Below are 25326 nucleotides of genomic sequence, written 5' to 3'. Positions count from 1 at the left end.
TTTTCTTTTTTCATTAAAAAATTTGTTATTTTATTTTTATTGTGGATAATATAATTTTGTTCGAAGATCCTATACAACTATATCTTTTTTATATTAAAATTTATTATTATAAGCTTTTTTTCTCACCCTCTGCACATTTATTATAAGCATACACATTTTAAGTGTGTATTGTGTTTTAATCAAATGGTATATGGAAATTATTGATGGTCTTTTCAAAAGATGTTTAATTTCAAAATGTAGCTCGAACATAACCTTTAGAAATTAATATATTATGATATATGATGCCATTAACAACTTATTATAATTTAGTTAAATAAAATTTACACATTCATTGATTTAGTGGATAGAGTGGCTCTGGTACATCGGTTTCTATCTCCTTTTGATAAATAAATAAATAAATAAATAAAAACCAGTGAAATGTCAACAATTGAAGCTTGTAATAATTAAGATTATCCAATTTAAGCAGTTCTGATTAGTCAGATGAATACACATTCAAAGAAAAAAGAACCCACATAAAAACCCAAAGAGAATAATATGTATTTTTTTTTTTAATTTTCTTCTACAGGCAACAATATACATGCAACTCGGCTGCTGTAAGTAGAAGCAAACAAACATGGCACCTAAAAGGTTGTTGGAGATACAAATCATATTCCTATAAACACACTCAACTTAGACCCCACAAAACGAGGCTTAACTTGTGGAATATCAACTCCAACAGAATGGTCAATAGCAATGCGTTTCAATTTTCAAAGGTAGACATGGTCTAGCAAGTACTACCCATTTTCTTCCCCTTTATTTTTGACCTACTTTCAAGAAACAAAAAGAAAGACGAGCATCAGATTTTTTCACATTCACACCTTCAGCAACCTAACAAGAATTCTTGTTTGCGACTTTGTGATTTTCATTCGTGATTAAATATGTATTACTATTGGGTCATTGCGCTTATGGCCCATAATTCATTCTGTTTTTAAGTGCAGCAAAAAGAATTAGAAAATCATTATCTAAAAGTGCCTTTTTTAGTTTGGAATCACGTTGTAGCCGATCAGAAAATTGTTGGATAAAGCATTAGAAAATGTTTTAGCTATGTCATGTTTGTTGTCAAATTTCAGCCATTGATGCAATCACCTTCGCTCTATTTTAGGATATGTGGGTCTCGTGAATAATTTAGCTGCTTTACTCTTGTGTTGCCTTTTTGACTTGTATTCACAATACAATGCACTTCTGGCCGATTCATAGCATAGACCAGAAGATTTCTTCCTCCTAACTTTCGTTGAATGCACAATAAAATTCGTACTGCGCCAAGTTGTGGCAACTTTTGAGTCATTTGCTGGTGTGCTTATTGCTTCGTGCGATGGCAACTTTTGACCTTACTCTTAGAGGCTATTTCCTTGGCAAACATGTACCTCTCTTAACGTGAGCGTGTAGGTTAGGATTCAAATCCCGCCAGACCTCTTTCTCTGTGAATTTGCTGATGTACCAGCGGAATTGAGCCATCTAAGAAGTGACACCTTGTTTTGTACGTATGTTAAAGAGCACGCAAATTACTATGGAATTGAGCTACCCAATGAAACAACTTCTGTTTTTAATAAGCATCGTACTTGGCAAGAGAAAAAAAAAACAATGAATTAATGAATAAAATAAACAGAGTAATAGCTAAGTGTTCTGATATATCAGTGTCAAATAGCAGCTGAGCTCTCTTCCTGATACATCAACGATAACAGTAATAGTAAAAAAATTATAAAAAGAAAAACCCAGAACCTCCACTGGACAGAAAATGTTGCCAGAGAGTAACTCCTGAATAACAAGCGCATTGAGCACTATTCTCAGAATATATACGATAACCTCTTCAGGAAAGCCTTATGACAATGCATGTTGTTTCCAGAACAAAAGAATCTGAATTGCTTCAATTGAGCTGATGGAAAACCAGGCTAACAAATTTAGGAATGAACTTTAGAATCACTGCTATAATACATTATCAATTAGAGAATTCTGAACTTTCCTGTGGTTTCTTGAAATCTTCTTCAGGTTCAAGTATGTTGCTCTCATCCAAATATTTAAATAAATCCTGCATGGCTTTTCAGAGGCAGGGGTTAACACAAAATCTCCTAATCATTCTCGTGGCAAGGGTAAACATAAAACCTCTTCAATCAATCATGCCAACCTTTCAAGGCCCAGAATCAGTTCATTCCATATGAATGACCATTGAGTTCATCCAAATATGCAATTAAGTTGACACTGAATCGCTCAGGTCAGTCTAATCACACAGCTGCACATATTGCTCCTGAAATATCAGATAGAATTAACAAAAATTCAGCAACATGACTAATGAATCTTCTTTCTGAGAATTAACAATTATGATTAGCATCATAAAGAACCAGTACCAGTGAACTTAGAGTCTGAAGAGCCCAGCCCACAACAGATGTATTGAACAAAATGCCAATATTGAACTCCCAAGAAAATTGATCTAGGTTTCTTTTCAGCTCAAGCTCACTCTCAAATGTTTGTCTATTAGCGAGACCATTTTGACATTGAAGTTAACTTTATGAAACTCCAAGCACACTAGGACATTTCCCCTGTGAAATTCGATGCTGGTGTTTGTGCATGAGAGAGAGAGAGAGAGAGAGAGAGAGAGAGAGATACCTGTGGACCATGAGGAGCAGCAAAACTTCCCTTCATCAATGTGCTTTACATCAAGCCCAATGAACCATGATCCAGTACTGACATCGTCATGTGCATATGTTCGAAGAATAGATCTGCCCAGTATACAGTGGTCAACCCATTGAAGCAATTTGCTTATCCTTCGCATGATCTATACGTGAATAAGAAAAGATTTACCTATTAATTGATATGAACTGAGCCAACGCTTGTGAAATGGCATAGATTTCACCTGAGGCATGTCGGAAGTATCTGCATAAAAGCAAAGATTAAAAACTGCAGATTTTAAAAGTGAGAAGCTACTGATGACCTTGCATCAAAACTGTTAATTACTTGGAGAATTCAGTCTAAGCAATAAATCTTATTGAGACATTCTGTATAGAATAGACAATCTTCTTTAGCATCATGCAATCATTAATTGGTAATTTACATTCATGAATGAATTTGCTGATAGAGAAGTACTACAGAATGCTGCCAGTAATATGGCACATAGCTACCTGTCAGTTATCCCTGCCCTTTAACTAAGACGATCTGAATTGTAAGATTTATGAATGCAACATAAGAACTATAAATAAAGTAGAAAAATAGACAAGGGATAACCAGTGTTGCTCTCATTCTTGAAACAAAAAGAATGGATAATTGGAGCAACCTATATAATTGATAAGCTAGAGCACGTCATACATATAAAAACAGAATCACATTGCAAATATCCTTCTATTCAGAGAAGTCGGAAAAATTTGAAGTTAAATTACTTACGATTTTCCATCACCAAATTTCCACCAGTCTGGTTCATACCATTTGTTGTTCCTACAAAATGCAGATGATGTGAGGGATGCACAAAATATTATTACTGAATATCGTTTATTCCATTAGGAAACAAGATCATCAACTCAAACACTTCAATCAAACTTACGGCTCCGAAAACACGTCCCCTGATTTCATACACCCAATATAAACACGAGGCTTATCCAAATGAGTGGAAAGTATCGCTCCCAGGACATCTGCACAATAGAAAGACAAGTCATTATAATCAATGTAAATTGCCGATGCTAAAATTAGTGACACCCAAGTCTTTAACCAAGGTAGACAAATATCACTTTTCATAATTTTTAAGGATTAATTCTTTCTTGTTTACTTTATCTGCAATTTGGACCCAATGACCTGGATCTTAACAAATTAACATAATAAATAGTAAATATTAAATAACAAGAGACTAAATAGAAGTTGCGAACGTGTTCTTTTTCATAACATGCATGGTCCTTTCTCTGGAATATTAAAGACGATGTAATTTGAGATAACTAAGGAGATTCACAGTTTTGCTGACATTAACTAATATAATTACATACCAGTATTAACAAAAACATCATCATTGACCTTAACATAAAACTCAGCATTCCAATTTTCTACAGCATGTATAAAGAATGATTTCGTCTTTTTCGAATTCTCCTCAGTTGCTTCTACTTGTCCATCCTGTTGAGGTGAAACAGAGAATGTAAAGGACAAGCTAATATTTGCTAGTTCAAAGTATCCTATTTCTGAACAAGCTAACAAGTAACAACTAACCTCACATATGTGCATAATTCAAAAAGGAGCATGGAAGCAAATGTTAAATGAACAGAATCCATATGAACATAAAAAAACTTGGAGTTCTTTTGAAGCAGAAATGAAGAGGGATAATGACAGACTATATAAATTAAGGCTGAAATGGTAAAAAAAAATTAAATTAAATTTATTTAACAGACTTTACCCTTGAGCTTAAAAGCTAGCTATTATTTTCCTCTAAAAGTCAACTCTCTTAGAAACGCCAAACATTTTAATTTCAAAATAGAAGAAAAGAATGAAGGTTTTAGTTTAAAAAGATAATGATCCATAAAGAGTTTCAACCAAGCTAAACATTCTTTAATTTACTTTAATTGGCAAATGAACATACTAAAACAATGAAGTCATTCTTCTGCTCATTTTCGCTGTCAATCTCCCTGTCCAAACTGTCTCCCCGATTTGCACTGCAATATATAAATGTAAGTTAAAAAAATAGAGAGAAAAGAAAAGAGAGAACTTCTATCATATCATCAAAGACAGAAACCTTCTTCCCACGACAAATCGTATAACAATGCCCTTTTCCTCCTCCAGTTTTTTAAGAGCTGCACCTGCGGATATTCTAGCTCTTAGGTTAGCTGCTGCCTTAAGGAACAACTTAACAACACAATTAGATTAGCAATCAGTAAAGAAAAGCACAACATCTATACACACCAGTAGGCATCCAAGCCTTGCGAATTGCATCTCTATTTCTCTTACGGCCAAAAGTAGTAATAATTCCAATAACAGCTAAAAGCTTCTTATTCTTCTTAGAATGATCATCCTTGGTTTGCTTCAAAGCGAAACCTGCTTGCCTAGCTTCAGCAAGATCCATCTCAACAGCTGATAACTTCTTCTGTTGCTCCCTAAATAAGATAATTAACTTCCATCACCATAATACCATTAACATTTTCAAATTCTTAGAAGCCTTCGATAAAATTACCTGCAGCCTATAAGTTTTAGGGTATCATCAACTGAAATAGCAGATTTAGCCTGAAAATTAAAACAAATTAAATAAATAAAATTTTCGTTTACAAATCATATAATTAAAAATTTATTAAATTAGATGAATTACCTGACCGGCTCTCTTTTCAAGCTCTTCAACTAAATTCATTCTACTCTCTGCATCCTGCCATAGTCTTAACAAGACCAAACACAATTAAATTCAAATTGACAAAACAAATGGTAAATTTCAATGCGACTAACAAATATCTCAAAAAATATAATTAAAAAAATTAAAAGAAAAGGAAGTGAATTACCGGCCGGCAACGTAAATTGTGGCCATGGTTGCGAACATGGCTAGTAAAAGAGCCGAAACCCGAGAACCGAAAGCTAAACCACCGCCACTCGCAGCAGTGGCTAGTCTGTTATTGGATCCTCGGCTACGCATTTGTTATCTGAGCTCAAGGGATTGCGAGATTCAAGAAGTTTTGGTATTGGATCTGGAATTAAATTTAAAGTTTGAATGTAATATATACAATTGGTAGAGTGGGCACTGATGAATAAGACGTTGTAACCGAAGACCTTACCTCAAGGCTGTTTTGCGTTTGGGTTTCATTTATTAAGGAGTTCTAATTTCTAACTTTCTTTTTTCCATTAATGCTTTAGTTATAGACTCAAGCCTTCTTCCCATGGCGCCGATAACTTCTATTTTGAAATTTTCAATACTCTTCTCATTTTCCTTTTCATTTGCTTATAAATTATCAATATTCAATAAAAATGCAACAAACTCTAACAAATAAATAAATAAGCAACTGGATACTTTTCTTCTTTTCCCGACTACTTATTAAGTTTTTGTTTTTAAATAAAAGTTTTAAGAACGTTTGAATTATGCAGCAATAATCAAAATTAATTTTCTTTTTAAGGAAATAACACAGCTTAATATTTTCTTTTCTCGAATTCTTAAGCTTTCTTTTAATAGAAATAATTAAATGAGATTTGAATTTTACAGCCATAATTAAATGAGATTTGAATTTTACAGCCTTAATAGAAATACAAATTTAAGGCAGTTCATAATCTATATTTATATCTGTGATATGAAAAGTTTCTAATTTATGTATAGTTAATGCTTTTCGATACATAGGCATGTTAAGATTGTATAATTTTTATATTTATTATATAATTAATTTTTTCATAAACTAATTATAATCCTATTATATATTTTTAATATTAATTTTATATATAATGTTAGAAGTTGTATTTATCCCACATCGTTTGGTTAGTGGGCTGTTATAATATATATAAGTGGATTGGACATCCTCTTCATTAGAGCTAGTTTTTGTGATGAGTTCTACTTAAGCACATTTATTATGGTATCAGAGCCAGCATTTTGTCTGTGATAATGGATTTGGTCTCGCCCGTTTGCATATCATATTAAGCGTGAGAGAGGGTGTTATAAATTATATTTATTCCACATCGCTTGGTTACTGGGTTGTTATAATGTATATAAGTGGATTAAACATTTTTTTCCTTTGAGCTAGCTTTTGTGATAAATTCTACCAAAGCCCATTTATTTATATCTATTTAGAAAATTAAATAATACATATTTTAAACATAATTTCTATATATAGTATAGTAATACTGAAAAAAAACTTAAGATATTGAGTGGCTATATTTTTTAAAATATAATAAACAATTCTATGATAATAGAAATCATATCAAAATTTTTATTAATTTATTTTAATTAATTATAATAATGGCGACATATAATATGCAAATGGATTATTAGTATAATGAAAATTTAACATATATATTCATATGAAAGTCTAATAATTATAAAATATCGACAATTTTGACATATAGCCACAATTGTGATATGATTTTTATATTATTATATATTTAATTATTTTTTAATAAATAGTACTTCTAAAGAATAAATCTTGATTATATTTTTCACATTATATAAATTAATAAGTTAATTTTATAATAATATGAATTTTAGTTTCAAAACATAGAAAATTAATATATTTTTAATTAACTTTATACAATTATAGTTGATATGCCAATTAATATAAACTCTTATATTTAGTTATATTAATAGAATTATAATATTGTTGAATTTATTTTAAATTATTTATTATTTTGTCAAACATGAAAAATATTTTAAAATATAAAGAAATTATTATAATTTATTATTAAATGACTAATAAATATAAAATTAGTTTTAAAATTTTATTGACAAATGCCATTAATTCTAATTACAAATATAATTTTGATATATAGGCATATTTTGATAAGTGTATTGTTGAATTTTTATATTATTATACTTTAATATTAATTATTATTATACAATTAATATATTAAACAGTAAAAAATAACTTAATAAACATAATGATAGCAACAATATTTTATATATGTTTAGTTCATTGCTAATTAAATTTATTACGTCTATAATTTTATTTTTAAATATGTGGAGTTTTAATATTTATAACTAAAATAATAATTATAAATTATTATTAGTTAAAATTAGTTATTTAAGTGTTTTTTATCCATAATAGATTATGAGTTATATAATAGAAGTTATACTCGCTGCAGAGAGAAAACTCACGTAGTAAAGAAATAAAAGACTTAAAACTAAACTTTTTAAAAAGTAAATACTATTGCCATTTTTTATTATAAAATTAAAAAAAATACTTCCAAGAATTTAAAACAGCAAATCTTATCATGGGTGAAAGAATGGCGAAAACAGGGGCAAAACAGGAAAATGAAGTAAAAGAATTGTAGGGGAATGGATAAGGTAAGGTGGATTTTACAAGTTAGCAGTTGCAGTAGGGAAGGAGGGAAAGTAGAGCGTAATTGGGAGAGAGAGAGAAAGAGCAAGGAAGCAGTTTTTTTATTACGGGGAAATGGCAACTGCAGCAGCTTCAATCTGCAGCTCTTTTCTAGGATATCGCCAACACCTCTCAGCATCAATATCAGCAAGGCCAAACCCTACACCAATTCAACCTCCGAGATTTCTCAGGATCGAGGCCAACACCAAAACCAGACGCGAAAACCGGACTGCTCGCCATGTCCGTATCAGAAAGAAGGTAATTAACGTACCGTTTTTAAAAAGAAGCTCAATTGGGCTTTTCATTTTCTTTTATTCATAGAAAGTTTGTACCTTTGCACTTGGGTTATAACTCAAAAGGTATTCTGATACTGAAGTTAGATTAGTTTATTTTTTACCATTGTGAATGAATTGTGTGCATTGCATTGTAATGTGTTTTGGTACTTCATGCTCATGCTCCAGTAAATTGGAAATTGTGTATCAGTTTTTTCTTTTCTTGAAAGCTGTGCATTGTTAACCTGGACATGTGAGCTAGAGGGGAAATGTTCAGGTTTTTCAGGTCATGGCATTGTTTTAGCCTTTTTTGGTCATTGAATGATCACTAGAAAAAATTTGAAATTTTTTGCAAGATCTTGATGTGAAAGTAATTTAGTATTTGTACTATTAATTTTTCTGTTAAGGGTTGTTCTGGTATCTGAGGTTTATCCACTCTGTTTTGATGATTGGTGCGGTGTGCATTTGCGTGTGAATTTCTGGTCTTGGCTTTATGTGATGCAGAATCTGCCTGCACTTTTTGCAAATTCTTTTTTCTCTCAGGTTGAAGGAACTCCAGAGAGGCCAAGGTTAAGTGTCTTCCGCTCCAACAAGCATCTCTATGTCCAGGTGATTGATGACTCAAAGATGCACACACTTGCTTCAGCTTCGACAATGCAGAAACCTATCTCTGAGGAGTTTGACTATAGTTCTGGTCCTACCTTGGTAAGTTTGTATGTGCAAGTCAAGGGTTACCTCCGCCAATTTAGCTGCTAGCTGAGCATGCCCAAATGCTATGACAGTGTTAGAACAGTTTTGGTAACTAAATGATGACTAATGAGCTTAGCCACTCAGGACCATAGGTTATTTGAAATTGGCTTTAATTTAACTAGGGCTTGAGATGGCTCGCTCAAGCTCTATGTAAAGAATAATTTAGGAAGCTCAAGCTCTATGTAGAGCACAATTAGGAAGCTCAAGCTCGGTCATATTATATGGACTGGAAAAATCTTATTATTTTGGCGGAATTCACCAGTTTTTGGCTGGTATAGCTCATTGATTCTGTGGTTTCTTCATTTCTTTGATTGAATCTAATTTTGTTGAATATGGTGTTCCCCCTAATTTCTAACTCGTTGCAAACTTCTTTCTCCAGGAAGTAGCTAAGAAGGTTGGTGAAGTCATTGCCAAATCATGTTTAGAGAAAGGGATAACTAAGGTGGCCTTTGATCGAGGTGGATACCCATATCATGGACGTATAGAGGCTCTAGCTGATGCAGCTCGGGAAAATGGCCTTCAATTCTAAATTCTAGTTGGTCAGTTCCTTTTGAACACTAATTTCCTTTTTAGTTAGCCTTGTGCTGGACAATGCATCTACTTATCGTTTGTTGAGGAGACTATTTGTAGTTGTATTGAAAATGCAATACGAAAAGGCTTTCTATTTGTAATTCTAATTGTTGAATTTGGAATAGATATTCAAATCAGACTTGATGATAAAGTCTGATGATTGGGATCCGCGTTGAATTTTGCTTTTGAGTCCTCTTATCTCTGATGGTGGCAGCTGAAATGGATAAGCCATAGTTGCTTGGAATAACTGCTTAGTACAACTTCTACTTGATTTTCAAGGGAAGGAAAGGTTGTTACAGTGGGCAGGGTGGGGTGAATCATAAAAACTTGAGCTCAGTCAAGCATGAAGTAGGCATGATGTAATGCTTCTACTCTCTTGGGAAGAGGGCTGGATCCATATATCCCTGAAATGATCTGATCACCATTTTAGATATGGGAAAAGTATGCCACTTGTAGCTGTACCTTTAATTTGAATGTTTGAATAGGAAGAGGCTATAATAAATAACAATTTTACTCTTTTCTTAGCAATATTGCCCTTCTCGGAAGAAGGCTTTGGATTGAACTTATAGATTCAAATGACCTGCGTGCATACACATACACTACGCACACAAATTCAATTTGACCAATAATACATAAATTCCCAAAATCCAGTTTGTCCATTCAAGCCATAGACGCCCTCTGTTGATATCAACCATAAGCATTGACTTTCGCATCTTGCGTAATCCCTTCCAAAGGAATAGGCGTCAAAATGATACTGTTGCACATTTTCCCATTCCATGTTGCAGAAAAATAGTGTGGTTCCTCCTACATTGACTGAAAAGTCCCACCCAAATTCGCTTCCATCTGCTATGTTTTGCTGGCCAAGATCATCATCTTTAGACTGACAATGTAATGTCATGTTTTTCCCATTGCCTAATCTGTTCATGATACTCGCGTGCACCTTGTCTGAAAGGACCTGGTTGAACAAGCTGAATGCCAGGACAAGCACCAGAGTGTAACCAATACTTCCTGGGGCTTGCATATTGTTGTTGAAAATCACCCCTGGCCTGAACGATTCTGAAGCGGGCGATGAGCAACGGGATTGTCAAATAAGGTTTCTCTATTGCTTTTATGGATGCATGGCAAGACTGGTATTGCCTTGTACCATCAAGGCGAATAGTTTAATATTATTACTGATATGGGCAATGTATGGCTCCTTGTCCGTCTATATAATGTAATTGCTGAATGACAATGTTTTGACATTGGGATTGCTGGAACTAATGATTTCCTTTTGATATGGGCAAATCTAATGCCATGGTAGGAGAGCTACAGATTAAAAGGAAAGGGTCAAATAATATTTGTAGCTTAGTTAAGTAACAGATTATTGTCGAAGTATCCAATGCTTTTACTTATTCTTTTCAGCAAATTATCTCCTGTTAAAAAAACAATTCTTTTCTGCAAATTATCTCTAGTGATGAATATGCAAATCCAATCTAATCAACTTCGGGTTGGAGTTGCCATTGGGCTCACAGACTATTCATATCTCATAGGATAGCTGTTAGGAGTCCAATGAATGAGGTTATTTAGTGGTAAGAGTTTTTCTTTTTTTCTCATTTTCAATTTTTAGTTTTCTTTTTCATTTTCAAGTTTTCCTAATTTTTCATTTGAAAAATAGAAGTAATCAACAATTAAAACTGGAGCCACTTAAAAAAAGAAAGAAAGAGATATGTGTTAATATGAATATACGTAATAAAAAGTAATGGTGGAGACCACGTTTATATAGCTCCATGTTTTCTAAACAAAGAAACATTAAAATAATGTTTTCTATACTCATGTATAAATATGAAAATGTGAAAGACAATTTTTTATTTTTCAATTTTAAAAAGTTATATTGATTAAATATGAAATTTGTTTTTCTACTTTCTGAGAAGAATTTTTGGGGAAATATCTTCAGTTTTCCATTACTACACAACCCTTATGTATCTTTTCTCTTACCTAAAAAACCATACCAAATTAATAGGTTAACTCTTTGAATTTATCTTAATTTACCTTTTACTCCTTACTCTTTTTAAAATGAGAAAACAAGAATTTAATTGCCTCATACAGTAGTCATACGTAAACTGTGATGACTAATGAAGGGGCGTGTAACAATAAATTCTATCATATAGTTCATTACATGATTTATGAAAATATAAATATATTATCTTTAATAGGAAATCTCATTTTGCGAGCTCTTTAAATTTTAATTAAAAATTTTAAAGACTATACTTCTCTTTTGAGAATTGAAATATTTAGAGTTTAAGTTTTTTTTACTATTTATAAACATTCATGTAAATAAATTATTTATATGGTAAAAAATAAAAGATATTTACTTTTTATTACACAATGCGTGATCTATTGAGATTCAATAAATTAAAGAATAAAAAATTAAATTATACTTTTAGTAAAATTGTGTGTAGAAATTATGTTAACTCTACTCGCACATTGTATAAATATTCTTTTTTTTTTTTTTTAATTTATTATAAATATTTTCTCAAAGTAAACTTACACTTTTGAATTAAACTATGCTTTCAGTAAAATTATGTGTAGAAGTTATGTTAACTCTACTCACGCATTCTCCTTTTTTTTTTTTTTTTTCTAAATTTATTATAAATATTTTCTTAATTAAAGAATAAAAATGGAGAAGTAAACTTATAGTTTTTGACAGTTTTCACTGTCTTAGCACTGATATCCTTGTTTTTAGGATTGTAATTATTGTCTAAGTACAAAATTTATTTATTAATTAATATTCCATTATATATATATATATATATATATATATATATATATATATTTATGTGTCAAAATTATTAGATTATATTAATATAGTATATGGATATAAATAATTTTATATAAGAATAATTTCTATATAATTATAAAAATCATTCTAAAAATCAGTTATAAATAAAAATAAGTTTTATATTGTAATAAATTATATATTTTTTAATTTTATTTTAAGAAAATAGATAATATTTATTATATATATTTAAAAAAATATTATATTAATTTATTTTATTATTTTATTATGTTTTATTAATTTTATTTATATAATATAATAAGATATTAATATATTTTTAATTATTTAATATAAAAATATTAAATTAAAAATATTTTAATACTCAAACATAGATTAAGTTATAATATCTTATAATTATAAATTGTTATTTGTTGCAGCTATTGCTATTAGAGTATGTGTTTTACTATATATAGTAGGATTCTTAAAAGAATTTTTTGTTTTTCTCTTTTTTTTTTTTCTTATTTTTCTAGAAAAGAAGAAAACTTTTTTTGCTTCTACCATTTAACAGACACGATAGTTGCTACCTTATTTAAAAAAATAAAAAAATGATTGTATCACACGTATAAAAACTGCTATCATCACATTCACAGTCTCTCACCATTCACCATCGCGAAAGGCTCCAAAAACATATTCTCTGCTAACTCTCCGATCTTTATTATCAAATCTGATCAATCATCAAGAAAATGAACGATGCAGATGTTTCCAAGCAGATCCAACAGATGGTCAGATTTATCCGGCAAGAAGCCGAAGAGAAGGCCAATGAGATCTCCGTTTCTGCTGAAGAAGTAAGTTAACCCTAATCTAACCTAACCATTTGTCAGTTGCTTTTAAACGACATTTGATTTCGTGTTCTTATTGTGTTTCGATTATTCAATTTCTGTATAATTGAGTTTTTTTTTTTCTTTCGATTTAGCTGATCTAATTAATTAGTTTAATTTAATGATTGATCTTTTTGTTCGTTTGCTTGTAGGAATTCAATATTGAGAAACTGCAGCTTGTAGAAGCAGAAAAAAAGAAGGTCAGGCAAGAGTATGAGCGTAAAGAGAAGCAAGTCGAAGTTCGCAAGAAGATGTAATTTTGCCTTTGCTTTGCTTTGCTTTTCTTTGTTATCGAGTTTTAATAATGAGTTTACTTGGTGTTCTTATAGTTAAATTTGGCTAACTTTTCTGTTCAATTAGGTTAATTGTGCCTTTTATTGTTGAATTTGAAATAAAGTAAGTTTTCTACCTAAAAAACTCTTGAGATCAGGCAATAGAATATTGAAACAAGGTTTATAGATTAGGAACTTAAGTATAAACTCTTGTGAACTTGATGAAAATATGATTCGCTTTATCGAGTGTAATATTTTCCAAATAAACTATAAATGTTCAATGAGAGCTAGCTTCAGCTGTTAATTTTGTTTGATGAAAGATTATGAGGCTAAGTGTTTCTCTTACAACAATACATATCGATAAAATTTCTATTACTATGTTGGCTTTTGGCAGTGAGTACTCCATGCAGCTTAATGCTTCTCGGATCAAGGTTCTTCAAGCCCAAGACGATGTGGTTAATGCCATGAAAGAGGCTGCAACAAAGGATCTTCTCAATGTCAGCCGTGATCATCATGTTTATAGAAAGCTTCTGAAAGATCTGATTGTTCAGGTCAGTGAGTAATTGAGCTGATTTTTATGTCCTCATCTCGGCAAGTTGGATATATTCCTACCTAATTATTTTAAACTGAAATTTTTTTGTTTGTATAGAAAATGAAGTGAATTCTTATACATCAATAGCAATTTAGCACCATCATGATAATCTGATCTGGATGTCATTATGTGGTGAATGGTTTTAGTTTGTGACTGTATATTCTTGAAGATGCACGTTACTTTTAAGTTTGATGAAATGCTGCGATTGTCAGAATAGGATATGTTAATAGGGATGCTACTCTTCTTATGAGCAAGTTTTATAAGAAACAATCTGGGCCTTCTTTCTTCATTTTTTATTTTATTTTATTTCTTTTTCTTTCTTGCTCAATAACAGAGCTTGCTCAGACTAAAAGAGCCTGCTGTCTTGCTGCGTTGCCGGAAAGATGACCTGCATTTGCTGGAGTCTGTCCTGGATTCAGCGAAAGAAGAATATGCAGAGAAAGTAAATGTTCATGCACCAGAGATCATAGTTGACAATCATGTTTTTCTTCCGCCTGCTCCTAGCCATCATAATGTCCACGGTCCTTATTGGTAATCTCACAGTTTGATTCTCAAGCCCTAAACACTGCAGAGTGCCTACTTGTTCATAGGCTAGACGCTGTTAGAATGGGATTCGTGGAAAGTAACTATTCTTTGGGCTAAGTTTTTTTTTTTTTTTTTTTTTTTTTTTTTTTTCCGGTGGCCAACATGGTAAAACTACGGTTATAGGATTTTGTAGTCTTCTACTATCATGTTTCATATAGCTAATTGGAGAATAGCTAGCCACTAGGGATGATATTTGATAATAGGTTATATTTCATTTGTCTCAAACAGCCCCCTTTCTTATGCGAAATACTGGTGAAGAATTAAGATGTTGACTGCAATTTTTTTGTTCTCCAGCTCTGGAGGTGTGGTGCTGGCTTCTCGAGATGGAAAAATTGTGTGTGAGAATACCCTTGATGCACGGTTGGATGTTGTGTTCCGTAAAAAGCTTCCTGAGGTGTGCCTTTTGTCATCCGATTGTTCCATTGTTTCAAAATGTTTCACTTCTTTGTCTTTGTCCTTTAATTTGGTACCTTTGTTAAGTCTGGAACTTTACTAAGGCCCTAGTACTCATATGTGAATGCTGATCTGAATAGAATAACTCTTCCCTTTGCTGAAAGTTTTAGTTACTTTTGGAATTGCTGTCAGTTGACCTAAATCATACCATTTGCATCTTTAATAGCTCTTGAGTGTTTGGTTACTGAGTTAGCAACTTGCACAAACCTAAATTTGTATATCACTTTCCTAATCCCACATGAAATCCTCAATTTGCTGGTTTGGCAATTGCTAAAATCATGTTTGTTTTTCTTTACAGATCCGCAAGAAACTCTTCAGTCAGGTAGCTGCATGATGGGTTTGGCTTATCTTGTTGTTTTACCCGTGATAATTTATTTCCAATATTTGAAGATTTAGAATCTATTATCAATTGCTTGGTTGTATAATTATTCTTTTATTTTCTTGTCGGTTTAATACTTTTTTCATGTCTGAATTTAAGGAAGCGGATGTATTTATTGCTTTAATCTGCTACCATCTGGGGGCATAGCAATGCACTCGTATTTAATAATAAACAGAACATCCTAGTGTTTTGCTTGAGTTGTGTCTTTGTTTCAGCTTCTGGGCATAGTTCCAGCTGCTTTATTTATTGGCAATCTTAAGTGGATGCCTGTTTGTGATAGCACATGGCTTCTCGAGATTGTAAAATAAAAGGGTCCATATCAACACTTATGCTACTTTTGAGAAACTTCAGATAGCTGGACTATTTGTATCTTCACGGTCAATAATGTGAGTTTTGTTTCTTTATGGGAACTTTCCTCTTCTTTTGTATATAATTCCTATCCAATTCTAATTACACCAGGACAGAAAATTAAGAAGAAAATACTCTCCGAGATGCTCATGAGGAATGGGTCGTACATCAGCCCCAAACCACATGTTGATGTTGGCCATAAAAATGTGTTAGCGATTGCCAGAACGTGGCAAGCATTGAAGTGTTTATTTTTTTTTAAAGGCATTTTGCAAGAGCTAACGTTTTAGATCCACAGTCATATTGGTTTTCTTACTAACTAAATCTACTCTAACTGGACAAAAGATGTTAATTAATTCTTCCCGAGTAGTAGCAATGATAATATTCGTGGCTTGATTAACCATTTCCCGGATGATGGCAGAATCAACTTCAAAAATAACATGAGTAAAGCTTTCCAGAGTGGCTAAGTCAATAGGGTTGCAAAGTACTTTCCTATTTCGCTTTTCCATTGCAACTACTCCCGATGATCCCCAAGGGCAGTAGCTACTGCCTGTTTATTGTTGGAGCAGATCGAGCATAATGGGGACTCGCAATGAGTTCTAAACAATTTTGGAGCCATAGATGGGGCATTAGTGGCTGCCCTCCGTAAATAATCTTGGCCTTCAGGGGCTGCCTTGGTTGATCAACTTCTAACCAATTTTTGGAATTAGAAAAGCCGCTTTGAAAGGACGGCATACCCGAGTCTTGAGAGGCTTTCAATTGAACTTTAATAAGGTAGTAGTTGCAGGATCTGGCTGAGAATCTTCCCTTATCATCAAAGTGCCAATTTATTCTGTCTTCTTTGAATTCTGGGCCAATGGGGATGTTGCAAATAGTTGAGGTTTTTCTATTTGTTCCAATTTCTATTGGAATTATGAACTAATTAAATTAGAGACTTCAAGAAATGCACAGCTAATTGGCCAGGCTTTAGAGACCTTGGGACCAGATAACTTGAGCACCCATGCATCATCCCATATGAGAATTCTCTGTTCGTTACCAACATTCCATCTTAGTCCACCTTTGAATTAGTATCTCTAGCTAGCTTTCAATAAACTACACCAAATCCATGAGAGGCAGGTACCCTGTCTAGCCATCCAGAAATTGCAACTTGGAAAATAGAGGCATTTAAGGAGATAAGCCCATCGATGGCTCTATTGATTTGCCTCCCTACCTGCTCACTCAATATTGCTACATTGAACACCTCCAATTCCCTGGACCCCATTCCTCCCATGAACTTGGTTTTGTCATTTTGGTATATGAGCCGGTGAATATCTTACGACCAGCCTTTTAAAGGATTAAAGAACTATTCAAAGAAGAAAGGAAAATAAAGTTTTTGGGTGTTCGGTGTGATAAACCTTTTAATGGATCAAACTATTGTTAAAAAATAAACAAGAACTCCAATAAAAAAAGTATGGAAGGTTAAAACAATTCATTAAGAAATTAATTTTATTTAAAAGAATATATAAGAGAGAAAGTAAAATATAAACAATAAAGTTTGAAAAATATTGTAAAATACATTAATAAACTAATATAAAACTTATTTAAAAGTTTTACTTATTTTGTTACAATTTAATTTAGCTATAACTAATTATATATAAATTTAAAATTTAAAATTATTTTTTTATCTTTTTAAAATATCTAACCTTTAAACATTTAAATAAATTTTATAAATTTTAATCGAATAACATGTAAATATTTTTAAAAAATTATCTGAATTATATAATTTATACGGATATTATATACTGCATATTAGTATTGACCATACAATTCCAAGCTAACCATTTCTTAAAAAAAATGAGAATAATTGAAAACAAAAATTAGATGGTAAATTATGGTGACATATACAATGATAATTCTTACAAATTTTGACAAAATATAGTAAATTACGTATGAGAATAGAGAAATATTCACTGGGATGTATTACCGATTTCAACAAAAAATATAGATCAAATTCTAAAAACAGGGCGTAATATAGGGGTGGAAACGTAAATACCACAAAGTATTCTAAAACCCCTAGCACTTGGGTCTCATCAGCCTTAGAAACCCCGACGGTAAAAAAAAAAAAAAAAGGTTTTCGGGAAAAAGAAAAGCGAATACGAAACCTCTTTGCCTCTGTAAAATTCTATAAATGCAAATTAACTTTATGGGTCTATTCTGATTGGTAAGAGTTTAATCTACCTTCATTATTTTTCTGGCTTTTGAATCTGGTTTTTGAATAAGTCGTGGTTTGCTTCTTTGTTTAGTCACACAGACATGCATATACACGCATTCGGAGGAGAAGTTTGGAAATTTCTGCCAATTGTTTACCTTTTCTTATAAAAGTTTCAATTTTGATTCGAGGTTTTGCAAAAGGCGAAGATGGGTGGTTGGTGAGGAAGTGGGGGTTTAAAGAAAAAGCTTCAATTTCTATTTCGAAAGATGAATTGTAGTTATATAGATAGACACCGTAAGACTGTAATTTTGATAATTCGTTATGATAACCTGTCAGAAGATTTGAGTGTTTTTCCTTTCAGTTTCAGTTCTTAATCTTTCCTTTGCTACGGCCATTTGCTATTCTATTTTTTAGAATTTTTTTTTTAATTTTCTTCGTTGATTGGGTTTTGTAGAGTTTGACAGATAAACGAATGGCTTGGACAGCAACTCGGAAAAGGGTAATCCTTTTATTTTTTTTTATTTTTTTGTGTTTTTATGTCTGTTTTCAGAATTTCCACTGACCGGAATTTGGATGTTTACTTGAGTATTTTTACACTGTAAATAATATTTGGAATAAAACAGTTGGCCCATTGTTGCATGTGTGAAGGTCGTTCCACTTACTATTTTTGCAGGGTGTTCGTGTTGGTCTCTTTAGAGCTCTGATTTCACCATCACTAGGACACGCAGTGGGATTAACCTCCAAAAATAATCTTGAGCATGCAGTAAAATCAGTTTCTGCTTCTTTCAGTCGGATACCTGGTAAAATTGAAAATGAAAGATGTTTTCATGCTTTTATTTGACATCCTTGTTTTATAACAACTCATCCCAAAAATGTGGCACACTTTTTGTGGTTTAGTCTAAAATTTATCTTCTGTTGAATATCTTGGCATAGTACTGAATATGTCCACTTCTCAAAATTTTTGTTGCAGAGATCTCTTGCAGCTCATTTGTACAGGGCCATCACATTTTTTCTACTAAAGAATCCTTAGCACGGTAAATTTATATCATTCTATCCAGCAATAATTTATTTTCATCCAGTTCAAAAATTGAAAGTGCAATTACTCTCTTAGACCAGTCACTTTACATCACCGTCTTTAGAAAATTACACTTGGCAATAGGATGTGTTTTGCAGGTAAAAATTAAGTCGGTTGCTACAAGCCTACTAGTATTTCTTTTGTATCTTTTTTTTTTTTTTTTCAGTTTGCCTTTCTTGGGCGGATCCCATCCTGTTTTGGGGAAAAGAATTTTGATGTTATAGTTAGTTGATGTGATTCTGTTTACATGGTAGTTTCCTGTCATTAGTATGATGGTTTAAGAATAAACCTGCTAGCCTAAGTGAGAAAACAGGGTGGTGGTATGCCTGGAAATGCCCTTGCTTTATTCGGACATGAAATTCATCATGATAAAAATAAATTACAGTCAAATGAACCAGGTATATAATAAACTTCGAGTCTTTTTCTTTTCTAAATTTTGAAATAAAGTTTTTATTCTTGTGCATACATACATGCATGTCAAATGCCAGTGCACTTAGCTGTTAGTTGGTGTTGTAAAACATTAGGCTGCTTTTCAGCATTACAGTATTCATTGAAGTGTAATATACTGGGGAAATTAACTTGACGTAGTAAAATGGCAACCATGACTATTTTGATGATTATTCTTTTATTTGAAGGAATATAGTGATTAAATAATGTTTTTCTTTGTCATGTATAGGTGTTTTCATGGCACTCCAGAACTGCTGTTTAGAAGAAGAAATAATAATGAGGCAGTGGGTCTGAAGGTCCAAACTAAAGAGAAGTTTAAGAAGAAGGACAGCAGCAAGAACCAGCCACCTGTTGAAGCTCCATATGTGGCTCCTAAACTGAAAAGGAATACCAAGTCTTCACAAGATAAAACAGTTGACATTTTTGAAGGCATGACTGTTGTTGAGCTTGCAAAGTGTACTGGTGAGTCCATTGCCACTCTGCAGAATATTCTTGTTAATGTTGGGGAAAAAGTTGGCTCAGAATTTGATGCCCTCAGCCTTGATGTTGCGGAGCTGGTTGCAATGGTATTTCCCTTTCTTAGTCGAAAGAATTACACTGCCTTTTCATGTTGCACAATCATAAAGGTCATAAAAAAAATTGGAAATCTCAATCCATGTGGTTCTAAATTCTTTAACAGTAAAACTTTTATCTGTCATTATATGCTGCCAAATGAAGAATTCTTATTGTGTGTGATATTGTTTGACGAATACTGGCAGGCAGCTTTACACTGTATGTTGGAAAAGCTGTGACTGACATAGATAATAAAACTTTTCTTGGATTTCTGATACAAACCATATGTGTTAGCTGCTGTTTCTTTATCATTTTCTCCTTTAGATCGCCAAGTACAGTTGACCTCTGTTTGGCTGCTTTGAGTACTTAACGGGGATTTCCTTTCTTTTATTTATGCAGGAACTTGGGGTTAATGTTAGGAGGCAACACTCCAATGAAGGTGCAGAAATTGTACCACGGCCTCCTGTTGTGACAGTCATGGGTCATGTTGACCACGGTAAAACTTCTCTTTTAGATGCTTTGCGTCAAACATCAGTGGCAGCTAAGGAAGCTGGGGGCATAACTCAGCATGTGGGTGCTTTTGTTGTGGGCATGCCCTCAGGGGCATCAATCACATTCCTCGACACTCCTGGTCATGCTGCATTTAGTGCAATGCGAGCAAGAGGTGCAGCAGTGACAGATTTAGTTGTGCTTGTTGTGGCTGCTGATGATGGAGTGATGCCTCAAACACTTGAAGCAATGTCTCATGCAAAAGCAGCTAATGTACCAATTGTAGTTGCAGTTAATAAATGTGACAAGCCAGCAGCCAATCCAGAGAGAGTTAAAATCCAGCTTGCATCAGAGGGCTTGCAGCTGGAAGAGATGGGTGGTGATGTTCAGGTGGTTGAAGTTTCAGCTGTTAAGAAGACTGGATTGGACAATTTGGAGGAGGCTTTACTTCTTCAGGCAGAGATTATGGACCTGAAAGCACGTGTTAGTGGCCCTGCTCAAGCTTATGTAGTAGAGGCAAGACTTGATAAAGGTCGCGGTCCATTAGCTACTGCAATTGTGAAGGCAGGGACTTTGGTTTGTGGGCAGCATGTTGTTGTGGGTTCAGAGTGGGGGAGAATAAGGGCTATAAGGGACATGGTAGGGAAGTTGACTGATCAGGCAACACCTGCAATGCCTGTTGAGATTGAAGGGCTTAAGGGGCTTCCTATGGCTGGTGATAATATTGTTGTTGTGGAATCTGAGGAGCGAGCTCGGATGCTTAGTGCAGGAAGGAAAAGGAAATTTGAGAAAGATAGGCTTAGGCAGATGATTGATGAAAGGGCAGAGACCATGGAGCCATCAAATGACACGCCTGTACCTGAGAGGGCTGAAATGGCATTTATTGTGAAGGCAGATGTGCAGGGGACTGTTCAAGCTGTCACAGATGCATTAAAGACTTTAAACAGTCCCCAGGTACATCAAATGACAATTATTATCATTATCATCACTCTCTGTGTCACTTATGTTGGAAGTGCACATGCGCCGAGTAGTTGAACGTTTTGATTAAGAGCTTTTTGCTTTGACTTAGTAATCGTTGTTGCAATGGTAGATGTGGAAGTGAGCCAATACTACTTGTAACTTTTTTTTTTTTTTTGTGGACGTGCATAACAAAATGCCTGTTGACATGAATGCTCCGAGTATGCTTTCAAAGTGATATTATGCATGAAAAGTTATCTTCTTGAAAGTATTATTTTGTCTTTTGCCTTAGATACCATTCTTCTTGTGGTTTGCTATTTCTTCAATTATGTAGGCTCTTCAATTCTGTTCTATACTATGTTCTTAAACGTGCTGTGCTGCCAGGTTTTCGTGAATGTAGTCCATGTTGGTGTTGGGCCTATTTCTCAGTCTGATGTGGACTTGGCACAAGCCTGTGGCGCATGCATAGTTGGATTCAATGTGAAGACTCCGCCCAGTGCTATCAATTTGGCTGCAACTCAAGCCAGGATAAAGGTAGTGACTTGCTATTGTCAACCTTAATAATTATGGAACTGTTTAGTTCATGTTCTTAATTGCTTGGCAAAAATGCTTGCTGAAAATCAAAGCAAAGAAAGAAGATCCATTTTCCCTTCTTACCACAAGCTTTAAATAATATGGCCGTGATCTGTCATTACGTGCGACTATCTCCATTATAGAAAGAAAAGAAAGAATGTAAATATATGAAAAAGTCAGTGTGTTATTCTTATGCATTAATAAAAGAAAAAATTGTAGCGAATGCAAGACAACTAGGAAAACCTACTAATGTATAATGTTTTATTGGTTGGCTATAGATAATGCAGCACCGCGTGATCTATCACCTTTTGGAGGAAGTTGGCAATTTAATAGTTGACAAGGCCCCTGGAACTTCCGAGACCCAGGTAGCTGGCGAGGCTGAAGTGCTCAATATCTTTGAGCTTAAAGGGAGGAGCAAGGCCATAGGAGGTGATATCAAGATTGCCGGCTGCAGGGTTTTAGATGGGCATGTTGTGAAATCAGCAACCATTAGGCTTCTGAGGAGTGGGGAAGTTGTGTTTGAAGGTGCTTGCACGTCACTCAAGCGGGCGAAGCAGGACGTGGAGAGAGTGGGGAAGGGAAATGAGTGTGGACTTGTCATTGGTAATTGGGATGATTTCCGGGTTGGAGACATCATTCAGTGCTTGGAGCAAGTAGTAAGAAAGCCCAAGTTCATTTCATCGGAGAGTGGTGCTGTTCGAATTGAGTGCTGAATGTTCTTAGAGAATCTATAGGAAAGAAAAAGTTTTGATTCTTGTAGTCATATAATGCTGCAATAAGTTTTGCATTAAAAGCTGGAACACTCTGCATTTGGCGCATGCATCTGTAATTCCAAGTAGACTAATACTCCCTACAGTGTTTTCTGGGAGACAATTTAGGAATTCATTATAAATTTTGTTATGCCTTGGAGGCAACTCACTGATTACTGAGCTAAATTAAATCAGCAGAGAAAAGAAGGCATAAATTCATTAGCTACTTTGATTCTTCTAACAGCAATACATAGCTTAATTTTCAACACATGGATTTCCTTTCTTGTTCAGTTCTTCCTTCATTTTGCTTTATCAGGTACGTCTCCCAAAGGTGTTACTTTTGACTATTTGACAGTGGGTGATCAAGCAAGAGGTTGATAAAGCTTGATAAGGAAAGTACTAGAAGAAAAGTTTGCTAAAACTGTTGTATCAGCAATGCACCAGCGCTATAGGTTTAAGGAAAAGTTGTATTCTTATTTGGATGCTACTTAACTGTGAGAGATGTAATTATGACAAGCAGTGATCTACAAGTCTATAACTGAATTAACAAAGAGGCAACATTGACACCATTATCTTTTTTCCCGTGGAGCATTTTTTTACGCTCATCGATGTCTACTGTTTGCTTTATGCATGGTCCGCTTAGCTTTAATCATACGGTTCTACAAGTCTGAGATAAAAAGATGTTGTCTGTCGATGGATTCCGATAGCTCAAATAATTTAAACTCTCCTACAACAACATTTTTAAGATGATGTTTGAGCTTGGTGACTTCAGAAAAATGTAGCAGCAGCTCGTGCTTTCACGATTTCCACCATTGACAATGCATAACTGAAGGAAAGCACGGAATTGGGACTGTTTACATAAATAGTGTTGGAAAACCAGCACGCACTAGCCAACGGAGAAAGCGATCATTACAGATCCAACTCCTTTTTTCACGAGTCAGTGAAGTACAATTCTGACCGCTCGTCAGATTCCTGTTCGAGAAATATGGGATGTAAATATCGTTTTCTAATGTGTAACGATCACTTGGGTATTTTCTCCACGTGCAAAAGGTCTTAAGAAAAATGTCAATGTCGGCAGAAAAAAGAAGGTCTGAACACTTTTGGTAAGAAATACTAGACCATTACTTATATGGATTGCAGTTAACATGACAGAGACTGTTGCCTTGTCAGGTAAATATATGTATTATTTCAGAAAGTTAGATCCGCTTATTAACCCAGCAAACTCCATTGCAGAAATACTCACCGAACTTTATATTCTAATGCTGTTATCATGAGTAGTACTAATCTATTACTAATTTGGAGATGCTGTAGTCTACTGATGAGACTTTTTCTTTATCTTATTTTGTTTTTAAAATTTTAAATATAATGCATTGATGGAAGGTTGAACTCCACCGATCATCGGATAATTATTCAGATTTTTTTATATCCGTTATAAAAATGAAAACTCGTACAGTACATATAAAAAGATTTAAAGTTGAAACTTCACTCCTAAAAGCAGACCCTATGATGATTTGAATCAGGTCTTGGATGATGATTTTAGCAATGAAACTGTAGGGATAAACGTTCACTATTTTGACAGCTTGCATAGGAAAGAATGGTCCTATATTGCAGACAAGGATGTCTCCAGAAAAAGAACAGTGGTACTACTGAATTTAGTTCTGCTTTATAACTTTAAATCTCTGACAGGTGAACTTGCATTTCTTGAGCTATATCCTGCTTTTGACTGCTCGAGCTACAACATAATATAAACTATCTTCAATATCCATCGGATCACTGAATTTTATAATTCATGACTTATCTCAAAATTTACAAACTAATCCTGAAATGAATGAATTTTAAAAATCTTACCATTCGGATTGAGTATAAAATTTAGGAGAATATTTATAAAAAGAAATTTATGTAATTACACTTTTATTTTTACTTTAACCACAGATATTATATATGTAGTTTATTTTCTTATCATTTTAGAATTTATGATTTTATATCTTTTCCATTTTACTCTCCCGACTGATATCGATATTTTTTATATTATGACATATATTTTTTAAAATAATTTATTTTGAAACTGACTAATAAAATACACTATATAATATTATTGATTTATTTTGAATATTATTTTATTTAGTCCTTATAAAATTAGAAATTATATGTTTATAACATTAATTGTGAATTTATTATAATTAGTTGTATGATAAATTTCTTAATAAATAATTTTTTATTGAAAATTTTAAGAATATCAAGAAAAAAGTCAGACCTAAAAAAAAGAAGGGCCGGTGGTAGACATTCGGGAAAGTCGGACTGATCATGTGTTTTCATTCAAGCGAAAATACAGAAAAAGAACGAAACAAAGTGAAAGGCCAGGGACAGAGAAAAGAGTCGAGTCAATCAGACTCGACGACCGGGAGAAGAAAAACGAAATTAAGATTTGACCGAAAAAGAAGC

The 25326-nt window shown here is 33.3% G+C and overlaps 5 protein-coding genes across 14 annotated transcripts; 3 read left to right on the top strand and 2 right to left on the bottom strand.

Annotated features, from left to right (window-relative positions):
* Positions 1 to 1598: 1598 nt before the first annotated feature.
* LOC8287724 (hydroxyproline O-galactosyltransferase HPGT1) lies at positions 1599 to 5920 on the bottom strand. 8 transcript variants are annotated; one of them, XR_007216126.1, is made up of 13 exons: positions 5490 to 5920; positions 5306 to 5369; positions 5174 to 5223; positions 4906 to 5096; positions 4739 to 4802; positions 4586 to 4658; positions 4002 to 4125; positions 3569 to 3656; positions 3412 to 3462; positions 2836 to 2907; positions 2382 to 2753; positions 2162 to 2281; positions 1599 to 2065 (listed from the first exon to the last, which is right to left on the bottom strand). XR_007216126.1 is itself a non-coding variant. In XM_025156479.2 (12 exons), exons 1-12 carry the CDS (start codon positions 5618 to 5620, stop codon positions 2259 to 2261), a joined length of 1044 nt encoding a protein of 347 aa, XP_025012247.2. In that variant the 5' UTR covers positions 5621 to 5918; the 3' UTR covers positions 1599 to 2258. The 8 variants fall into 8 exon arrangements, 2 of the variants coding, with proteins under 2 accessions (XP_025012247.2, XP_025012252.2); XR_001534932.2 differs by having other exon boundaries at positions 1599 to 2281; positions 5490 to 5672; positions 5760 to 5920; XR_003078291.2 differs by having other exon boundaries at positions 1599 to 2073; positions 2641 to 2753; positions 5490 to 5918.
* Positions 5921 to 7921: 2001 nt separating this feature from the next.
* LOC8287723 (50S ribosomal protein L18, chloroplastic) lies at positions 7922 to 9760 on the top strand. The gene is made up of 3 exons (XM_002509866.4): positions 7922 to 8258; positions 8816 to 8977; positions 9402 to 9760. The coding sequence occupies exons 1-3, from the start codon at positions 8076 to 8078 to the stop codon at positions 9549 to 9551; spliced, it is 495 nt and encodes a 164-aa protein (XP_002509912.1). The 5' UTR covers positions 7922 to 8075; the 3' UTR covers positions 9552 to 9760.
* Positions 9761 to 10205: 445 nt separating this feature from the next.
* LOC8287722 (self-incompatibility protein S1) lies at positions 10206 to 10613 on the bottom strand. The gene has a single exon (XM_002509865.1). The coding sequence runs from the start codon at positions 10611 to 10613 to the stop codon at positions 10206 to 10208; it is 408 nt and encodes a 135-aa protein (XP_002509911.1).
* A 2366-nt stretch (positions 10614 to 12979) lies between these two features.
* On the top strand, positions 12980 to 15703 carry LOC8287721 (V-type proton ATPase subunit E). The gene is made up of 6 exons (XM_002509864.4): positions 12980 to 13192; positions 13378 to 13478; positions 13892 to 14048; positions 14424 to 14620; positions 14969 to 15068; positions 15426 to 15703. Exons 1-6 carry the CDS (start codon positions 13091 to 13093, stop codon positions 15459 to 15461), a joined length of 693 nt encoding a protein of 230 aa, XP_002509910.1. The 5' UTR covers positions 12980 to 13090; the 3' UTR covers positions 15462 to 15703.
* A 2187-nt stretch (positions 15704 to 17890) lies between these two features.
* On the top strand, positions 17891 to 23110 carry LOC8287719 (translation initiation factor IF-2-like). 3 transcript variants are annotated; one of them, XM_048373997.1, is made up of 9 exons: positions 17891 to 18051; positions 18134 to 18336; positions 18497 to 18541; positions 18716 to 18842; positions 19013 to 19076; positions 19794 to 20130; positions 20516 to 21559; positions 21947 to 22096; positions 22414 to 23110. In XM_048373997.1, the coding sequence occupies exons 3-9, from the start codon at positions 18515 to 18517 to the stop codon at positions 22846 to 22848; spliced, it is 2184 nt and encodes a 727-aa protein (XP_048229954.1). In that variant the 5' UTR covers positions 17891 to 18051; positions 18134 to 18336; positions 18497 to 18514; the 3' UTR covers positions 22849 to 23110. The 3 variants fall into 3 exon arrangements, with proteins under 3 accessions (XP_048229954.1, XP_048229952.1, XP_048229953.1); XM_048373995.1 differs by lacking the exon at positions 18134 to 18336 and having other exon boundaries at positions 17892 to 18051; XM_048373996.1 differs by lacking the exon at positions 17891 to 18051 and having other exon boundaries at positions 18060 to 18336.
* The last annotated feature ends 2216 nt before the right edge of the window (positions 23111 to 25326 follow it).

This window comes from Ricinus communis, chromosome 5 (assembly GCF_019578655.1).
Source record: "Ricinus communis isolate WT05 ecotype wild-type chromosome 5, ASM1957865v1, whole genome shotgun sequence".
In the NCBI taxonomy this organism is placed as follows: Eukaryota; Viridiplantae; Streptophyta; class Magnoliopsida; order Malpighiales; family Euphorbiaceae; genus Ricinus; species Ricinus communis.
This window is presented reverse-complemented; position numbering and strand designations above follow the sequence as displayed.

Bases quoted from the DNA above. Each gene is read 5' to 3' on its own strand.
- LOC8287719 (XM_048373997.1), top strand. From the start codon at position 18,515: ATGGCTTGGACAGCAACTCGGAAAAGG. The intron at 18,542-18,715 runs GTAATCCTTTTA...CTATTTTTGCAG, and splicing joins GGACAGCAACTCGGAAAAGG to GGTGTTCGTGTTGGTCTCTT. The intron at 20,131-20,515 runs GTATTTCCCTTT...TTATTTATGCAG, and splicing joins TTGCGGAGCTGGTTGCAATG to GAACTTGGGGTTAATGTTAG.
- LOC8287724 (XM_025156479.2), bottom strand. From the start codon at position 5,620: ATGCGTAGCCGAGGATCCAATAACAGACTAGCCACTGCTGCGAGTGGC. The intron at 5,097-5,173 runs GTAATTTTATCG...TATCTTATTTAG, and splicing joins CTAAAACTTATAGGCTGCAG to GGAGCAACAGAAGAAGTTAT. The intron at 2,282-2,640 runs GTATCTCTCTCT...CTGATATTTCAG, and splicing joins CTGCTCCTCATGGTCCACAG to GAGCAATATGTGCAGCTGTG.
- LOC8287721 (XM_002509864.4), top strand. From the start codon at position 13,091: ATGAACGATGCAGATGTTTCCAAGCAGATCCAACAGATGGTCAGATTT. The intron at 14,049-14,423 runs GTCAGTGAGTAA...GCTCAATAACAG, and splicing joins TGAAAGATCTGATTGTTCAG to AGCTTGCTCAGACTAAAAGA. The intron at 15,069-15,425 runs GTGTGCCTTTTG...TTTTCTTTACAG, and splicing joins TCCGTAAAAAGCTTCCTGAG to ATCCGCAAGAAACTCTTCAG.
- LOC8287722 (XM_002509865.1), bottom strand. From the start codon at position 10,613: ATGCAAGCCCCAGGAAGTATTGGTTACACTCTGGTGCTTGTCCTGGCA.
- LOC8287723 (XM_002509866.4), top strand. From the start codon at position 8,076: ATGGCAACTGCAGCAGCTTCAATCTGCAGCTCTTTTCTAGGATATCGC. The intron at 8,259-8,815 runs GTAATTAACGTA...TTTTTCTCTCAG, and splicing joins ATGTCCGTATCAGAAAGAAG to GTTGAAGGAACTCCAGAGAG. The intron at 8,978-9,401 runs GTAAGTTTGTAT...TTCTTTCTCCAG, and splicing joins ATAGTTCTGGTCCTACCTTG to GAAGTAGCTAAGAAGGTTGG.